Here is a 16,466-nt window from a genome sequence, read left to right as displayed (position 1 = left end):
CTCTGAAATTCTTATAATAACCTGTAATACAGAAAACAGCAGCAGAAAGGACACAAACTGATTGTGAAGCTGTCATACAAACCTTGCAAACCTTTAAAAACTGGGAGGTTTGCAGGGAAGGGTCACATCTTGCAGCACCTCACAGCCATCAGTGGAGGTGCCCAGGTTTTATGCAACATCACTAACTCACTCAGAATGGCTTTATCTGCCACCACATTCGACTTGTGGTGTTGCTACTTTTAAGAGGCATCCTCAGATTTGAGTACTCCCTGGAAGGACAGCTTTGGCCCAGCCCTCTAGACAGAAGCATGTCTTTACAAGACAGACATGTAAATACTGGAAAACAAACAGAGCAAGAGCATGGCATTCATCTCCTGGATCCCCCTCCAGCAAGGAAGACACTTAAGATGGGACTATTTTGTGTATGGCTTGAACGCCAAGGTATTGAGTCAGCTTTTCCCTGCCTCCACCTCCACAGAGCTCCATAGCTCATAGCCCCAGGACACCTTGGTTTTGTCACTCTGAAAACTATTCTCTGTCCTGATTTCCATGGAACAAACCTGAGTTTATAATAATTTTAGTTAAGCAAAAGCTTTAGCTTGTATTGGGCTCCCCTCAAAAACTTACTCTTCTGTTTATGTTTCCAGTTTCATTTACATTTAAAATTAGACTAACAAAGGGGAAATGTTTGAATCCAGGTTTCAAAGAAGTTTTTTTACTCTCTTCACTGACAAGCTTCTGAGCTTTTAAATTGCATCCCACTCAAATCTAACTTTTTTCTGAAACCACAGTTGTTTTTTCTTTCTTATTGAAAAGTACTTCTCATAATGAATTGGGTCACCAAAGCTGAATCATCAGGAGAAAACAACAAATACTGAAGGAGCCCTAATAAAATTGAGGTTCACAAAATATAGTTGCTGCTTGCCTTTACACAACCAGCTGGGACACACTGGTATAAGTGACCAGAGACTTTTGCCAGGACCAGAGTAAACACATGATCTTTAAAATCTGACTATATAATGGCACAATACCATAAAGCCATTCCAGTTAGTTTGGAGCTCATAGCAAGGGGAGGGATTTTAAAATTCAAGAAGTTGAGTATTTACTCTTAATCCAGTCACTGGGGGCTGAGAACCAAGTGTGGATTGAGCCAGGACAAGGAAAACAAAATTAAGATAATGGGGGAAAAACAGAAGCACCATGTACCCAGCAGAACCAGTGCAAGTCCAAATCCACATTACAGCCTTCATGGAAGTCAGCAGTGGAACTGAGATAGCAAACAAAAAATACACATTACAGCAGGCTGAGGGACTCTTCTCATATGGGAATTGTAATCTCTATGCAAAATTTATGTATTCTAGTCCTGTAATTCCCCTTCTCAAGCTGCTCCTTGTTGTTCATAATGAGCACCCTCACTATAAAATTACTCTTCTTGTCATTCCATGGCACAGAATGACTTCTGCTGCAATCCTGCTGTGACAATGTCAAATCTAATTAGATCTAATGTAATCTTGGACGGAAGTTAGCAAGTAGTGGGTTGATAGTATCTTTTTACTACAAGCAACTACATTATTACATGAAAAGATGTAAGTAAGATATCAAAAAATTACCCACAAACCCCAACATTGGCTAAACTCTAAACCCATGCCTGGTAACAGTTAAATACTAAAGAAGAATAATTGTTTTAAAATAGTTACTTTAAAATCAATAATAAGTGGCTAAACAGCCTGTATGCTCTCATTGACTGATCTGATCGTCTGTTAACACTATTCAGATTAATTCCACTTCTCTTTGAAGACTCCTCAGATTGACATGATCTTTTAAAAAATTGTAAAATGTTCCATTTTCCCGCTCACAAAACCCCCCTGAAACTGGCTGACAGTATTTCCTAAATACATTTTAAAATACCACTATTTTATATAAAACACTCTCTCTCTAGTAGTCGTTATCTCTATTAGTTTTGGGTGCATAAATTAGAAGTTCATAGCCCCCTTTATTCCTCCTGTGCTGCTGTGACCCTGAAAAGCTTAAAAAAATCTTGTAGGCTGCAGGCTGTGCAGGACTGGAAATCATGTCAGCGTATTTCATGCCACATTATGCACCAGGGTTGAAGTGGGCAGCTATTGCTATATCCATCACACCCACCCTGTGGCTCTTCTCCCAAGATGTTCATGAAAGAAGATGGGGCAAAGCCAAGAGCCTGCCCAGCCCCTGGGCCAGGAGGCAGCAAGTGCTTTAGCACAGGCCCTTGCACTGACCTCACCTGAGCATTACTTTGAGCTTTGCCAGTGAGGTGCACCCTCTAAACTCTGTGTGCTCTCCACAGGAGCCTCTTAGCAACACAAAATGCCAAGTGAACATGCAGAGGACTAAATGCAAAAGAAAAGGCATCCCATGGAGCTATGAGAAGGAGTACACAGCTAAGAAAGTCAGGAAAATGTCTACATCCCATAATACCAAAGGATGATTTACAAAATTGAATTCAGGCACAAGACTTCTACTTTTGTTTAGACACCAGACAGAAAATTGCTCTTTGTGCAAGCTGTGGAATGACAAAATTAGAAAACAAACTGTATGGTGGTTTTGGATGGCATTCCTGTCATGGTAGGCTTTGTGTTTCCTTTGCATCTGTAGAATGCTAATTAGTAAGATAATAATAATTTTTTGTTGAAGATGACAGGTGGGCTGTGAGGCTGTTTATTTTCCTGTTACCAATTCGTTTCTGATAACATGAATACTTTTGGGGGAATTTTAATTTTTTGCCAGACTGGCACTTCAGTTTTCTGAGCTAAACTTGTCATCATGATGTACAGAGGTCAAAATCTCAGAAAACACAGTGAAGAGGTGAGCAATAGCCATCTGCAGAAGGAGATTTGTCCCACTGTCACCACTCAAGTGTGTTTTGAGCACTTGTTTGGTTTCCCTTAAATATACTATATATAAGTATTTTAATATTGAATTTTTGGGACATGGAATAAAGGCAAATTTTGTGCTTAGGGTATGCAATTACGAAACAAGTGATCTCAATCCTGTTTCTAAGTTTGCACAACTTTGCTCTATTTTATCTCTCTGAGATATGGCAAAGCAATCAAAACTCACTGCTTCAAGGCTGCGTTTCCTATAAGATGAGCTATTTCAAGTATTTTAGTCTTTCTTAAAATTGTGCTTTTCTGTCCCTTTATAGGAGCACAAAGCTTTTTATTGTATACCATTTCTAGAGTTAAAATAGTATGGTAAGAACCATCAGGTTCATCACCTAGAAGTCAGGCTCTGTGAAAGACTGCTCTAATGTTTACTGCTTATAAAAAAACCAGCTGGGTGTATATTCATTGGGCTCTGTGCGGACTGTGTGAGTGAGGGTGTGCATCTCTTAACAAAGTCTTTCTGTATTCAAACTGTTACCAAGTTATTGAAGTTAAATTGGTCTTGAGGGGAACAAACAAAACAAAGTTATATTTTAAAGCAGAATAAGCTAAAAAAAAAAGAGAGAAAAAATAATAAAGCCTAATACAGACACTGTGCTTGGGGTAAAGCACTCTGTCAGCCTGCTAGAGCAGGCAGTGGGGCAGTCTTACCAACTAACCACATTTCCTCTCAAAAATATTCAGGGCTGCTTCTACTCTAACCTTGACCAATGGAAAAAGAAAACAAACCAAAATGCAAAATCCTGGAAGCCCTGGCCACTACCGAGCAGGATGGATGGCCTTGTGAAGTGTATCTGCTCTGTGAGGCAAAAAACTGTATGTGTACGTGAAAATCTTCACCAGGACCATCATTCTCACTCATTTGTATACCTAAATCAAGTTTTTGTTATTAACAAAAGAACTAGGTTACGTTTTACTCTTAAATATGACATATACCAAAAGTCAGTTTTGTCAAATGTGGATCTTTGGCTTCAGCTATCACCACTTCACTCATCTCCATACTGCATTTTCCGCATTTTCCCCTGAGCACAAATTAAAAGGACAGGAGGTCCATTCAAATGCCTGTGCTCTCATTTAATTTAAAAGTATTCCCCAAGTATAGGTCAAATGGTAAATTGACTTAAATCCTCCTCCAAAGTCCTGTGCCTGCATATTTCTTATTTACTGGGACATAACTGGAAACACAATAAAACTCAGTTTCCTCTCAGTTGGGCACAGCCTGGATCCCACATGAATACTCATAGGGGAAATCTAACTGGGACCAACAGTATCTTCCTGCCCCATCCTATTCTGAATCACCACTGCTCCTTTTGTTTTCTTCAACTCTTCCATTAAATGTCACAGTCAAGAAAAAGAAGAAAAGGATATATAACTGATTTGGTTTCTGTAATCAGGGAAATATGATCCCCCACAGCAAGCCATGCCTACAAAGTACGTGCGGATGCCACCAAGGTAACAAAATTGCATTCGTACAAAGCTGTGCCTTTTCTTCTGACTGAAACACCCTCACTGGCAATCCTTCCTGACACAACAGCATTGTGCAGCTGACCTAAACCCCCACTTGGATTATTAAATTGTACCCCTGATCAGCATTTCTGTATTACAGCTAAAATAATCCTTCCAGTAAACCACTTAGCCAAGATAAGTGGAGCAAGGGAACAGTTTTAAATCACTCTCCAGGAATGGCTGAAGCAGGCATTTAAGAAAACAACCCTTATTTATTATTCATATCCACAAACCTTTCTCTACAGGCTCATCACCTTGCAAAAACTGTTTTAAGACTACAAACATATTCCACCTAACCACTGGCAAGTCATAGGCCCTCATACATAATTTATTTTTGGAAGGCAAATTATATGGGCTACTGTCTCACATGTTTTAAATGATGGCCAGTCTTGCCTGCTTCATATTACATCTACCCTATACCCTCCTAAGGAAAAGCCAACTAGTTTTTGTCACAAAATGCTGCAAGGTAGCCAGCCTATATTTTTCATGTTGTTTTGTGACAGACAGAGACCATGAGCTTTTCTAAAGAGATAATACTCAGAAATCCAAGCATTTCTTTGACTGAGTACTTTGAAAAATAAAAACCTAATGCTCCCTGGAAGCAGACCTGTCCACACCAGATGAACTGCAAGGAGGATACCAGGACCACTGCAGAAGCCTGGTGGAGGAGGCACACTGCCCTCAATGATACCAGCCCTGAACTGGAAAGACACTGTCCCTTATGGAGCAATGAGCTGTGTCAGCCCTGCTGCATTCTGCAGAAAGGATAGAGTAGGTAGAAAAGGGTTTAGGCACCTGACTGGCACATGCTGCCTTCCCTCCTCCACTCCCCAGCCTGGATTTACATTCTTAGCATAAGCTGCTCCTTCAATGCAATTTGTCTAGCAGCACTGAATTTGATAAGAACAGTTGATTGTTTTGCATTTTTATGTATCTAGCAATGTGTCGCCTGCTGGAGAGAAATCAACATCCTTCTTGGGAGGGAAACAGGGGCCAGGCAGATCTGCTGCAAAGAACATAAAAGGTTTGTGAGGTGTCCTCCTTCTCTGCCCTGGCTGTCTTTTTGCAGCTTTACCAAAATCTGAATAACACAGGCACGAAACATCCAACCAAAACTATCTAGTAAAAGATGTGCTACTTTGTAGTGTGGTTTTGGAGAAAAAAATCTTCAAAACCCTACAAGTTCAATCCTCCAGAGGAAGCTGTTGTATTTCACTGCCATGTGAAATATTTCCCCTGTAAATCAAATGCCCAGTATTTAAGACTAGGCATAAAATATCATTATTTTTAAAATAAGTATGAGTATCTTGAATGGGATAGCATCAGTCCCTCTAATTCTCATTTATAATGGCTTATGCATTAAGTCTTTCAGAGACATGTGAATGCAATAAAGCAGAATCCTCTGCTACTCTCCTGTAGCCTGCCACTAAATGACCCCAGTAATTCAGAGCATATTGCTTTTAATAATGAGTCACTACCGTATTGTTGCTTCTCCCTCCAGCAGCAAAATCCTATTGGTATCTTAATATTTTCATGAAAATATTAACAAAGGAAAAAGTCTGATTGCGATTACATCAGTGACCATTTGTAGTTACTTGCTGTGCAGTTCTCAGAGAGGTCAGAAGGTCAGTCACAAGTTTCACACTTGCAATCTTGCTTTCATCCACAGCTGCTAACACTGCAAGTTTATACGGCTGCTAAATCACATTGTTTAAAAAGATAATCTTACTTAGCAAAGTTTAAAAAAAACTTTGAAGGTTGAAGAAATCAACAAAGATGTTGGTCCTGTGAGTTTCTGCATAAGTTGCGAGCATGTGTATAATCTCACTGATAGCCCTCCAGGCCTCAGAGGTTGCTAGCATCTCTGAATATCAGGAGACCAATTTCTTTAGGCAGAAAAGTTAATCTTAAATTCAGAGATGACCTCATAAACTTTAAAAAAAAAATCCAAAACAAATTCCAAATCCACAGCAGTTTAAGACATGACTTTCTGGGCAAACAGAGGACAGGAAGACACTTCACGGGAGGGGATCTCTGGCTCGCTCTCTTGCACGGAAGATGGTTATCACAGTACATAGACAGGCACAAGAGACAGATGGCATGAAACGCCACAGAGATCCCAGGACAAGTCAGGCAGGTGGAGACTAGAGGGACCTCCATTTATTTCCACTCAAGAGTGAAATGTGGGGAGCAGAGAACAAGCCCCTTGCCTGATTCAAGCTCCTCCCCTCCCGTTCATTTTGTCATTAAAAGAGGCAGGGAGATAACCAATAAAGGCTGTTTGCTTTTCATTGAGCAAGAGGCTGCAACTCCATTTCAGAGCAGCAGGTACTCTGGATGCCTTGGCAATTCTTGGTTAATGTAGAGCATAAAGTACTTGCCAGCTAACTGATAACAGCATCCTGGGCCAAACCAACCGTAAAACAGTCCTTGACTAAGGTCCATACAGCCATGGGGCATGCTCTCTAAAACACGGGAGCAAGTGTTGTGGCTCCAAGTTGCCTCATCTTCTGCCAGTAAAACTGAATCCCTCATTTGGCAGGACAAGGAAATACAGCAGGAATACAGTTTCAACTGAACTGAAATTTCTGAGGTGGATTAAGTGAGCCACTAAATAGCCATTTTGATAACAGGCTCTACTTCCTTCTAGTCCTTGCCTACCAGGTCCACACAAGACATTTGGAAGAACTGCTTGTTTTGTACAAGAACATTAAAACACCTCTGGAAATGAAAAACCAGTGGAGCATACCTGTCATCACAGTAGGTGAATTTCATGTCCATGCTATGGCGACTCAGGAAGGTCTTGCTGTCCAGGGGGATATCGATGTTTGAAGGGTGCTGAATAGGCTCACACATTATTATAAGGCAGGTGAGGAGAGGCTCCTTATACCCGCACAGAGTGTGAGGAGGGCAAGTGTTATACACTTTAACTTGTCCAGTGCAGTGCAAAACCTGAAATAACAAGAAACAAACTTAGGATGCACTTTCTCTCCACATCAAAATGTCTATTAAAATCAAACCCACTTAATTTGGCTCAAATGTTGTACCTTCCATGTGGCAGACTTGAGGTTAACAGTTCTGCCTCTGTTGGTAACAGTACATTTCATCCTCATGAAGAAGTCACGCTCAGTTGACATCTCTTTGCTTTTCTTTCCAAAGCCTGGCCCTGTATAAGGAAAAGGCAAATTAATTTTCTCATTTTCCTTCTTGATTTCTTCTACTTATAAGCATGAAGGATTCAACAGAAATAACAGACTAATTCTCAGGTAATTTACCAGCAGAGACCATCAGAGATGCATTGATCCTTGCAGAGCAGTTTGTAGAGCTCAGACCTAAAACTTTAAGTGGAAATTAATAGGACTTTTTGCATTTTAAGTCTATGTTTTAGCTTGCAGCATATGAATCTTTCCACAGTGTTAAAATTGAAAACATTATACCTGTCTAAACTTGATGAATGGAAAATACTAAACAAACAGTTCCTTAGTACTATCATATTTAAGCAATATTTGGCAGAAAAATGAATCTGCAAAGCACTAAACAAGAGTTAATGATTACTGTAGGAATGAAAATTTCTTTTACCATGACAAACAGATCTCTACTGTTAGCCATTTACTTCATTTGGTTATTTCAAAAGCAAACAGGGACTTTTGTCATTATTACCATTTTTCAGACTCAGATTCTCTCGAATTTCTTCATGGTCACATGGGTGAGTGAAGTCAAAAATGCTGTGTCCAGTGAGTTCCACCTGTGTGGAAGTAAGAGCTACACATAGCCAAATCAAAGCAGTAGCCAGATGAAAGCAACTGAAAGTATTTACCTATTTTTAAATACAATTGAAATGAAACTGGTCACTAAGTACATCGACAGGATGCTCACAGACACAAACACCTCGACCCTCCCTTTGTTTATCCTATGCATAACTCCTCATTTTCTCCCCATAACAATTCTCTTATCTTTGAATTTGCACAGTGCAGTTAACAGTCAACACCACTTGTTTTTGACACAGGAGAAAACTCCCAATCCACAAAGCAGAAAATGGGGACCCAAAAGAGCAGCTCTGTTCCCCTCTGTCCCATAGTCTAAGGCACAAGTAGCATAAATGCCTTCTCATCTGCCCAGTAAGATGTAGGAAGGCAACTCTGCAGTCACCAAAGACATGACAACTTGATAGGAAGGGAGAGGGAACCTGCAACCTGTGGTGTCTGCTGTACAGGGTACCTGTCTGAGAAATAAGACATTTTATTTCCAGTCTTTTTTGCAGTGATACATAGACAGGTTTTCTGCATTTAGACGTAAGAGTTGCTTCTATGAACTGTATTACAAAGAGAGGAAAGCATAAGGGAACAAGTTACCTGGGTAAGACCCATGTATTTGTTGACATTCTCTGACAAAAAGATCATGTCTCCATCCTGTGTCACCACGGCAATAAATCCCTCCAAAGCTTTCAGGTACAAGTTGTCCATCTGCTGGTCTGCCTCTAATTCATTCTCATTGTCAGCACATACTGAGAAAAAAAAAGAAAAAAAAGCATTTAAAGCCTTCAGCACCCCAGCCAGCCTTTTTTAATGCAAGCGCATCTGGTTACAAGATGACAAAATATTTTTCTGCTGTTAAAATATCCTTTCAACAAACCTCTTCTGGTGGGGCCTTCTGAACAACATATGAAAAGGATGCCCTTATCACTAGGAGAGGCAGGAGATACTTTTCTGAATGTTTTGGCAAATACAAGATCCTCTCTTCACCTTTAGCATGTGAAGTGTTTCCAGTCACTAACACCTGCAGATGCAAATGACTGAAGTACATCTTCTTTGTGCATGTTCTCTTAGCTGCTTCCAACATCTGTACATCCTAACAGACACAAGGTAGAGGGCAAGCCTTACAGAAGGTACATAAGTCTGTGCATCCCTAACAAACACCTAATAGGACCCTTCCATCAGGTCAGGCTTTCTAAGAAGTTCAAATACAGCTCCAACAAAACATGCCTAAATAAACCTCTTCACTCAGTACAGACACACCTGTTAACACTTCTTTGAATAAAAAAAAAGTAGAAAACTCCCTTGAAGTAATTCTGGGTAAATCTCTTTGTCACCCCAAAAATCTCAGTATTCCTTGGAAAAACACAGACCCATCTCACTCATTGGTACCTGCTTTTTCATCTGCAGACCTCAGAACTTCCTATGCTCCACTCCCCCAAAGTCTGACAAGTTTCATCACCCACCCACACTTCCCCTGTCCTGCAAGGAGAGCCTCAGACTCTCCTTCTGTCCTAGATGTTTGCTGTGCAGATTCATGAACCCAGTGCGCCTCACTAATTTCTGGGAAAGACATGCTGAAACCTAAGGCAGTGCTAGAATATTTATTACGGCTGTTTTGGGGGGGAAAGTTTGAGGTTTTTTTTTGTTACACATTTTCCTGGTACCTTTTGGGTGCAGTGTAGTGATAATTGATGGCACCATGATGCCCTTGTCATGTGTGCTCCACATGGCCCATCTTGTGCCATGGGAGGCAGCACCTGGCAAAACTGCAGGCAGAGGGGGAAGGGGCAGGCACTGCTCCTCCTGATGCCAGTCACACAAATGCTCATTTCCCTTCTATGCTTTTAAGCATGTCTCAGCTCCATGAATAAGAAGCTGTCGGGGAATGACATGCAGACAGCTAGTACTGAAAAATTCTGTGTAGGAGCTGGCCCATTAATTTCTTGGTATGTTTTATGTGAAACTTCTGGAATTATTTTTTATAAAACCACTTACAGATAACTGTATCATGTCTGTACCTCAGACATGCTGTGGTGAGCTTATCTTTACAGTTCTGTCAGTTAGCCTGCACATTTGTGATCAGTGATTTGTGATTGCAAATGTCATAGTAAGGCTCTGATTTTGAAGGGAAAAAGCAAACAAAAGAAGAAAAAACCCCACCTTATTGTCTCAGAATAAGGAATAGCCAACTCCAAGATATAGGGCCATGGGTAAGTCTCATCCAGATCGAAGGCGCCCTAGAGCCCATGGAAGCAAGGATGATTCTTTTGTTTTAAGCTGCTGAAAATCTTCTTTTAAAAGATAAAAAGAAGATTCTTTTCAAAAAGAAAGATTCTTCTTCTTTAAAAAAAAAAAAAGATAAACACCAAAAGAAACACTAGCCAAAATCTTCCATTTTGTCCTATACCTATTACTACACTAAAAAAACCTTAAATTTAAAACCCTTTGCCATGTTAAACCACACATTTCTATTTAACTACACACTTGTAATTTTAACTCCATCACTCAAATTTAAAAGCCTTCTCCAAAGCCTCACATCAAAAACAATGTTCTCCAAAAAATCAATACCTAACAACACAAAAACCTCAAAAGCCCAAATTTCTAAAATCCAGCAGATGATGAGAGAAGAGCTGAAGTGATTCTGCTCCTTCCTAGTGGAACAAGAGTTCTCCAAGCTGGGCTCACCACCAATTTTGCTGTCCAGAGGCTCCAGCCATAATTGCATCAGCCTTACTTGCAAGAACAGTGGAACACAAACAAATATCTTGGAGAAGTTGCTCCTCTGAGTTACAATTTCAGCTTACAGTTTGTTCTGTAGTACACATACTGTTAGCATTAAGAAAAGTCATTCATTTTTGTTCTTTTCCTCAATGAAACAGCACACTGATCATATTCCTTCATGTTTCTTGTTGAAATACTTACTTTGCAGTAAGAAGTCTAGAAGCAGGAATAGGGCATTGCTTTGTAAAACATTACATGTTTGGGTTTGTTGCTTTTTTGAATAGGGAAGAAGCTGAGGCAAATTAATGCCGTTTTTACTTTGAACTACCAAAGAGTGATGATTAAAGTTTAAGTTTGATCCATACAGCTCCTGGAACTGCATCTGCTAGTGCCTGAGGATGGACTGCATCCCGGGAGGGATGAACATTCGCAATGCAGAGCCCAGCAAGCACTGTTTGGAACAGGTATGTGGTGACAAAAATGATACTGGCTGCTGCTGCTGCATCCTCCTGCTCCTCAAACACTCCTCCCTGGCAGCAGCAGGCCATCATGCATCATCCAAACAAGGGAAGAAATGGACTTAGCCCCAGAGCTATGAAGACCACTTAGTTTATCACCCTTTGCCTCTCAACAAGACTGCTAGCAGGGAAGAGAGGATGCTCTCTGGGGAGGGCCAGCATAGGCTGGGGATTTATCATTTCATGTCCCTGCACTTTAATTCTGGTACACATGCAGGGGCCAGTTCCTCCTCAGTACAAAGCAAATTACTTCAGGAAATTACATCAGGACTAGCATTTAAAATTCAGAAAATGTACAATAATATATTTGAATAGTATGCACTTTGACCAAAATGACATTTAGGAAAGGGAAAATAAAAAAAAAAAAAAGAGGTAAGTGACCATCTGCTCCAAAGCTTGTTTCTGCTGTGTAAAGAATGTCAAGGGTCTTTTTTTACTTTTCCGGAAGCAAACAAATGGTTTATTCAGCAGGGATCATGGCTATAGCCCAAGACAATCAGCCAAGTGTGGGTTCAGAGAAAAAATGACTTTTCAGCTCTAACCCCAGACCCTCCTTTCCATTTTTTTTTCCCAGCTCATTAAGTTTGCATTAACAAAACATGACCATTCAAAGGCAGGAAGGCTATTCAAAGCATTTGTATTCTTAAATGCCTCCAACAGTGAAAGACAAACACTTTACTTGTATTATCAGATGATTAAGTTTGCTTTTCCATGTATATAAATTATATTACTTATACAAACACACACAGAGGACATGGATCACTCACATCAGGGCTGCAGGTTCCAACCCTTAAGGTCCGAGCTGAGCACAGCACTTAAAGATATAGTCAGCTTTAAAGCATGTGGTTACAGGGGTTTGTGGGATCAGAGTTCACTGTTTTTATTAAAATTATCTTTGTCCAGCTGGAGGCATCTGTGGTGTGGACAGGGAGGAGGGAGAGAAGACTGATTGTGCTGCTGTGCAGCCTGTCTAACCTAACCCAAAAGCACGACCAAGGTGTTTTGCAGACACACTCCACTGGTAACTCAATAAACCCCACTGCACCCCCTCCTTTCTCCTCAGCAGCCTGGCTGCAGCAAGAAAGGGGAGCTGGCAGATAAGGGTTTCTTGCAGTACTTAATAGGGTGTGCTCACATTTCAAAGACGAGGAAACTGCAGGCACTATCAGGCACATAAAGGTGGGTGCCAAGTGCCAAAGCCACTCTGCTGCTGTTGCCCATCTATTCCTTGCCTGTCTCCCCAGCAGCTCCAGCACTGGGGAATACACCACAGGTGTTCATGTCTTTGACTCTTTCCAGGTTCTTTGCAAACACAGCCCCAGAAGGTGTCATCTGTACTAACTCACTGAAGCAGATGAGCTACCTGAGGATCCTGGGTCTGCAGCAAAGAAATGTGCTGGGCTGCACTGTGGCTGCCCTGGTATGCCCTGTATCAGGTAACTTGGTATAATTATAGTAATATAAATAATTAATAGGGGTCCCTCCTATGGCTGCGGTGTCAGCATTAGAGCATATTCCTTTTCTTCTGTGGAAACCACTAGCTACTAGCACCCAGAGGATATACACACTTTAGGAGAGTGATACACATCAGAAACAATTCAGCCATTGCCTCCAGCAAAAATCTGGTTTGCTTCAGAAAGAATATTTTACAGATGCAAAACAAATAATGGCATAGCTAGTGCAAGCTTCTCCCTGAAATTCCTATTGTGTTTCACTTTGCTTTAAATTGTCTTCATTAATTTACCTTGGAGCTGAAGTGGAGATTAGCATAAGAAAATTCAGCTTCAGATGGAAAATATTTGAGAAAGCTGGGACCAAATGGAAGTGGGAAGTTAGCATGAGGAGGTGAGAGCAGAACTTCAGCCTTGTGTTTCCAGTGGGTCTGAGGTCACTTTATCCAGAGAGAAGCACCTCATGTAGACTTGCCAGGTTTTTGCAGGTCTTCAGGAATGGTAACAGTGGGACTCAGTCTATACTGGTTTTTAGGGTGTGGGGTTTTGTTTGATTGTTTTTTTGTTAGCATTGCATTTCAAAATAGCTGCTAGCTAAATTTTGAAATAAGGATGTGTTTCTTCTTTTTTTCCTACAACTTTTTCCACCTCCCCTCAATTAAAGGGAGTACCTCAGTTCAGGCAACATGACAGTATAGCAGGGAGACTGGAGTGCAAATATGCTAGTTTAAATTAACAGCATGTTCAGCAGAATGAAGTGCTGTAATATTGTTGTTCATACTATAGCTACTTGTTTGTGCTCATGCAACACTGGAAAGCCTATACAGGAGGAGAATCCCCGTCTAGCGGAGACTGGGAGATGTTGAAACACGTCAAAAAGCCTCGTAAAACTGCTGCTGTGGCCTTTCTGGGATGACTGTCAGAGCTACAGCAATGGTGCCCCATGTCCCAGCATTTGATGGGTCATCCACTGCTCACTTTTCCCCAAGGCAGTATTTCTTGACTTTTGATACAGTATTTTTCAGTCTATGTCTCAGTCTGTATTAAATCTTGATAAGTATTTATTTTGACAAATTTTCTAATCACCAAATAGAATTTATTCATTGACAAGAAACTTTGAACTGTAATGGCAAATGCTTATTGCAGTGTTTATGATAGCCTTTTATGCTAAAAATAACTTTTGTAAACAAGCTTTGATTAATTCTCACTGTCAGGATGTGCACTGTTCCCAAGTTTAAGAACACTTTTTCCGTAGATGCTTGCTCATTTCCTTGAGTCCAACCTCTTGGAACGAGTCTGACGACTCAAAAATCAGGCTTCTCCTTAAAAGAAATAACTGTGTAGGTATAAACAACCTCCTAGAAAACAGCCTGTAACTCCTCTCAGCACCTTTGATCTGACTCAAGGGGGTCTTTCTGGTCAGTTCAGAGGTAGACAATGATAAAATGTGTTTCTACTGGAGGTCACATCATCACCTGCACAGAATTTTCCTGGCTTTGTCTCTCATCCTGATTCCTATAAGTACCAGTAAGTTGCTTACATATTGAGCATAACTGATACCAGGCTACAGCTGCCGCTCCAGAGGAGGGCTATAAAACCTGCCTGACACCAGCAGGCAAAAGTTAGGGAAGATCTAACAGCAGCTTCATCCTGCATCAGAGAGAGAAGCTTTGAGACAGACTTGTCTCTTCCTGGTTTCTTGTTTTCCATCAAAGGAAAGTGACTGATTTTTTTCCCCCCTTTTTTCTGTCTTGACAGGGCAGTACATCCTGTTGAAGGGCACATTTTCAATGTGTTCAATAAAAGCTTTCAATTTAGATACACCAAGAAAAAGCTACTCTTAAACTTGAAGCTTCCTGAAGGGCTCTTATCTCCAAGTGCATGAGCAATCTTGGATAAAGAAAACACTTATGTTAGTGTTGTTTTGATTGCAGAGTTTGTATCTAGCCAAATCATTCAGATGCTGCTCCCAGGAACTTGCTTGGAGTCCTGCAGCCATCGGTGTTGAATGTTGGGAATACAACACCCCATCAGACCAGGTGTTGAGTCCGTGGGACCTCTGGGTGCACCTTCCCTGAGAGGGGACATCACTTCAAGCAGCTGAAGCACTCAGTGCCCGACTCACTCTCATTCCTAGCAGCATGGTTGGCATAAAACTATTTTTCCAATTTAATAAAAGCAACCGAGTAGACATGCTATTTTTAAAGCACTGTTTTATGCCACAATGGTCTGATATTAGAGGCAGTTTGTCCAGACATTCAAAAACAATGCCCACATCGGTTCTCCCTACAGTCTGTCCTCTCCCTTAAAAGCTTAGAGAAAAGCTATTTTTTCCCCTTCTGCTCCCTGCTGGCTTTCCGGCCCTGTTGTCTCCCTCCCTTGAAACCTTCACAACTGGCTTCCTTGTGGCCTCCCTTCTCCCAAACAACTTCCTGTCTGTATCCCTGTTCCCTCCCCATTTCTGCTGTCTGCCTGCACAAGAACAACTCCCAGCCAGTTTCCTTTGCTGGATTTCTGCACAGAAGAGACACCCGGGTGACCACACAATTGGGATTGGATTAAGGCAAGCCAATAAAATAGTGTTTGTCTGATTAGCCTGATTAAAAAGTAGTCCTGGCACAGAGAAACTCACTGTACTAAAGAGTTCTGGTTCCTGTAACACCTTTAACATCAGCATGGTTCAAATAAACACTTAAAATTATTGGCACTGTGCATACAGGCTTCCTAAAATGGATTCTTCTCCTCATATTCAGACAAAAAGAGACCATCTGAAGCAGCCTTAGCAACTATCACAATTTTAGCTGTTAACCAAGGCAGCCATTATTTAGCAAAAGCCATTATTTCTCTTTTGCCATCTATTAGCTCCCCAAAAAAGCATTATCCTGACTTACTAGCTGTACTAGAAAATAATAGGGGAAAAGTACTGCTAGCAGTTTTTCTGACCACACTAAACAACATAAGATCCCAAATCCAAAAACTCCCCTACTGATAAGCATCAGAATTGCTATTTTCAGCAGCAACTTTATGGGATCAAAACCTTTACTTGAAATGAGCAAAGATCAGTTCTAAATTTATCCCAAACATTTGAATGTGACGATGGCAAAAATATATTATGCCAACAGAATCAGGAGACACCTTGAAAAATATTTAAGATGATCATAATTAAATATTTCTACTTAGCATTCCAATTATACCGCATACTGTTCTGTACACAACATGGAAACAGTATTATAAAGCCATTGTTTCAGTTTGCTTCCTGTGATACTAATCTCAATCAGGCCGTCAGACGAACAGCCTGCATTTCTAAATGTTAAAGGCTTCCTCTCCAACATTCCCACACAGAATTGCCTACTGTGAAAATCAAAGGGAAACGTGTTACTAAGTAAAGCAGCAACTTTTATAAAGCAAAACCTGGTATTTTTTACCCTTTTGAACTCTGAGATATACAACCAGCTATTTCCTATTATGATAGGATACAAGGGCCAAGCTCGGGCCCTGCAACGCCTGCCGGAGACGTGCACTCTGCAATCCAGAAGTCGGGATTTTTCAAGGCACGTAGCAGGAGAGCTCTCAATGAGGGCTCAGGTTCAG

The 16,466-nt window shown here is 40.8% G+C and overlaps 1 protein-coding gene and 1 long non-coding RNA gene across 5 annotated transcripts in view; one reads left to right on the top strand and one right to left on the bottom strand.

The window, feature by feature from the left end:
* EPAS1 (endothelial PAS domain protein 1) overlaps window positions 1–16,466 on the bottom strand; it is a 76,504-nt gene that overhangs the window by 15,370 nt on the left and 44,668 nt on the right. Inside the window, exons 3-6 of the mRNA XM_033054893.2 lie at window positions 8,783–8,934; window positions 8,091–8,175; window positions 7,478–7,596; window positions 7,180–7,382 (exon numbers count right to left, since the gene is read on the bottom strand). Of these exons, the coding sequence (XP_032910784.1) occupies window positions 7,180–7,382; window positions 7,478–7,596; window positions 8,091–8,175; window positions 8,783–8,934 (559 nt within the window). The remainder of the gene's footprint in view (window positions 1–7,179; window positions 7,383–7,477; window positions 7,597–8,090; window positions 8,176–8,782; window positions 8,935–16,466) is intronic.
* The window catches only part of LOC116993805, an 89,440-nt gene that overhangs the window by 55,147 nt on the left and 17,827 nt on the right, over window positions 1–16,466 (top strand). For 3 of the 4 annotated variants that reach the window (XR_004417363.1, XR_004417361.1, XR_004417364.1), the window contains exons 3-4: window positions 11,274–11,370; window positions 12,724–12,860. This is a non-coding gene — a long non-coding RNA (uncharacterized LOC116993805). Of the gene's footprint in view, window positions 1–11,190; window positions 11,371–12,723; window positions 12,861–16,466 lie in introns of all 4 variants that reach the window. The other variant, XR_004417362.1, reaches the window with a different exon arrangement.

This window comes from Catharus ustulatus, chromosome 3 (genome assembly GCF_009819885.2).
Source record: "Catharus ustulatus isolate bCatUst1 chromosome 3, bCatUst1.pri.v2, whole genome shotgun sequence".
Lineage (NCBI taxonomy): Eukaryota > Metazoa > Chordata > Aves > Passeriformes > Turdidae > Catharus > Catharus ustulatus.
The sequence above is the reverse complement of the archived record's forward strand: the minus strand, read 5'-3'. Positions and strand labels throughout refer to the sequence as shown.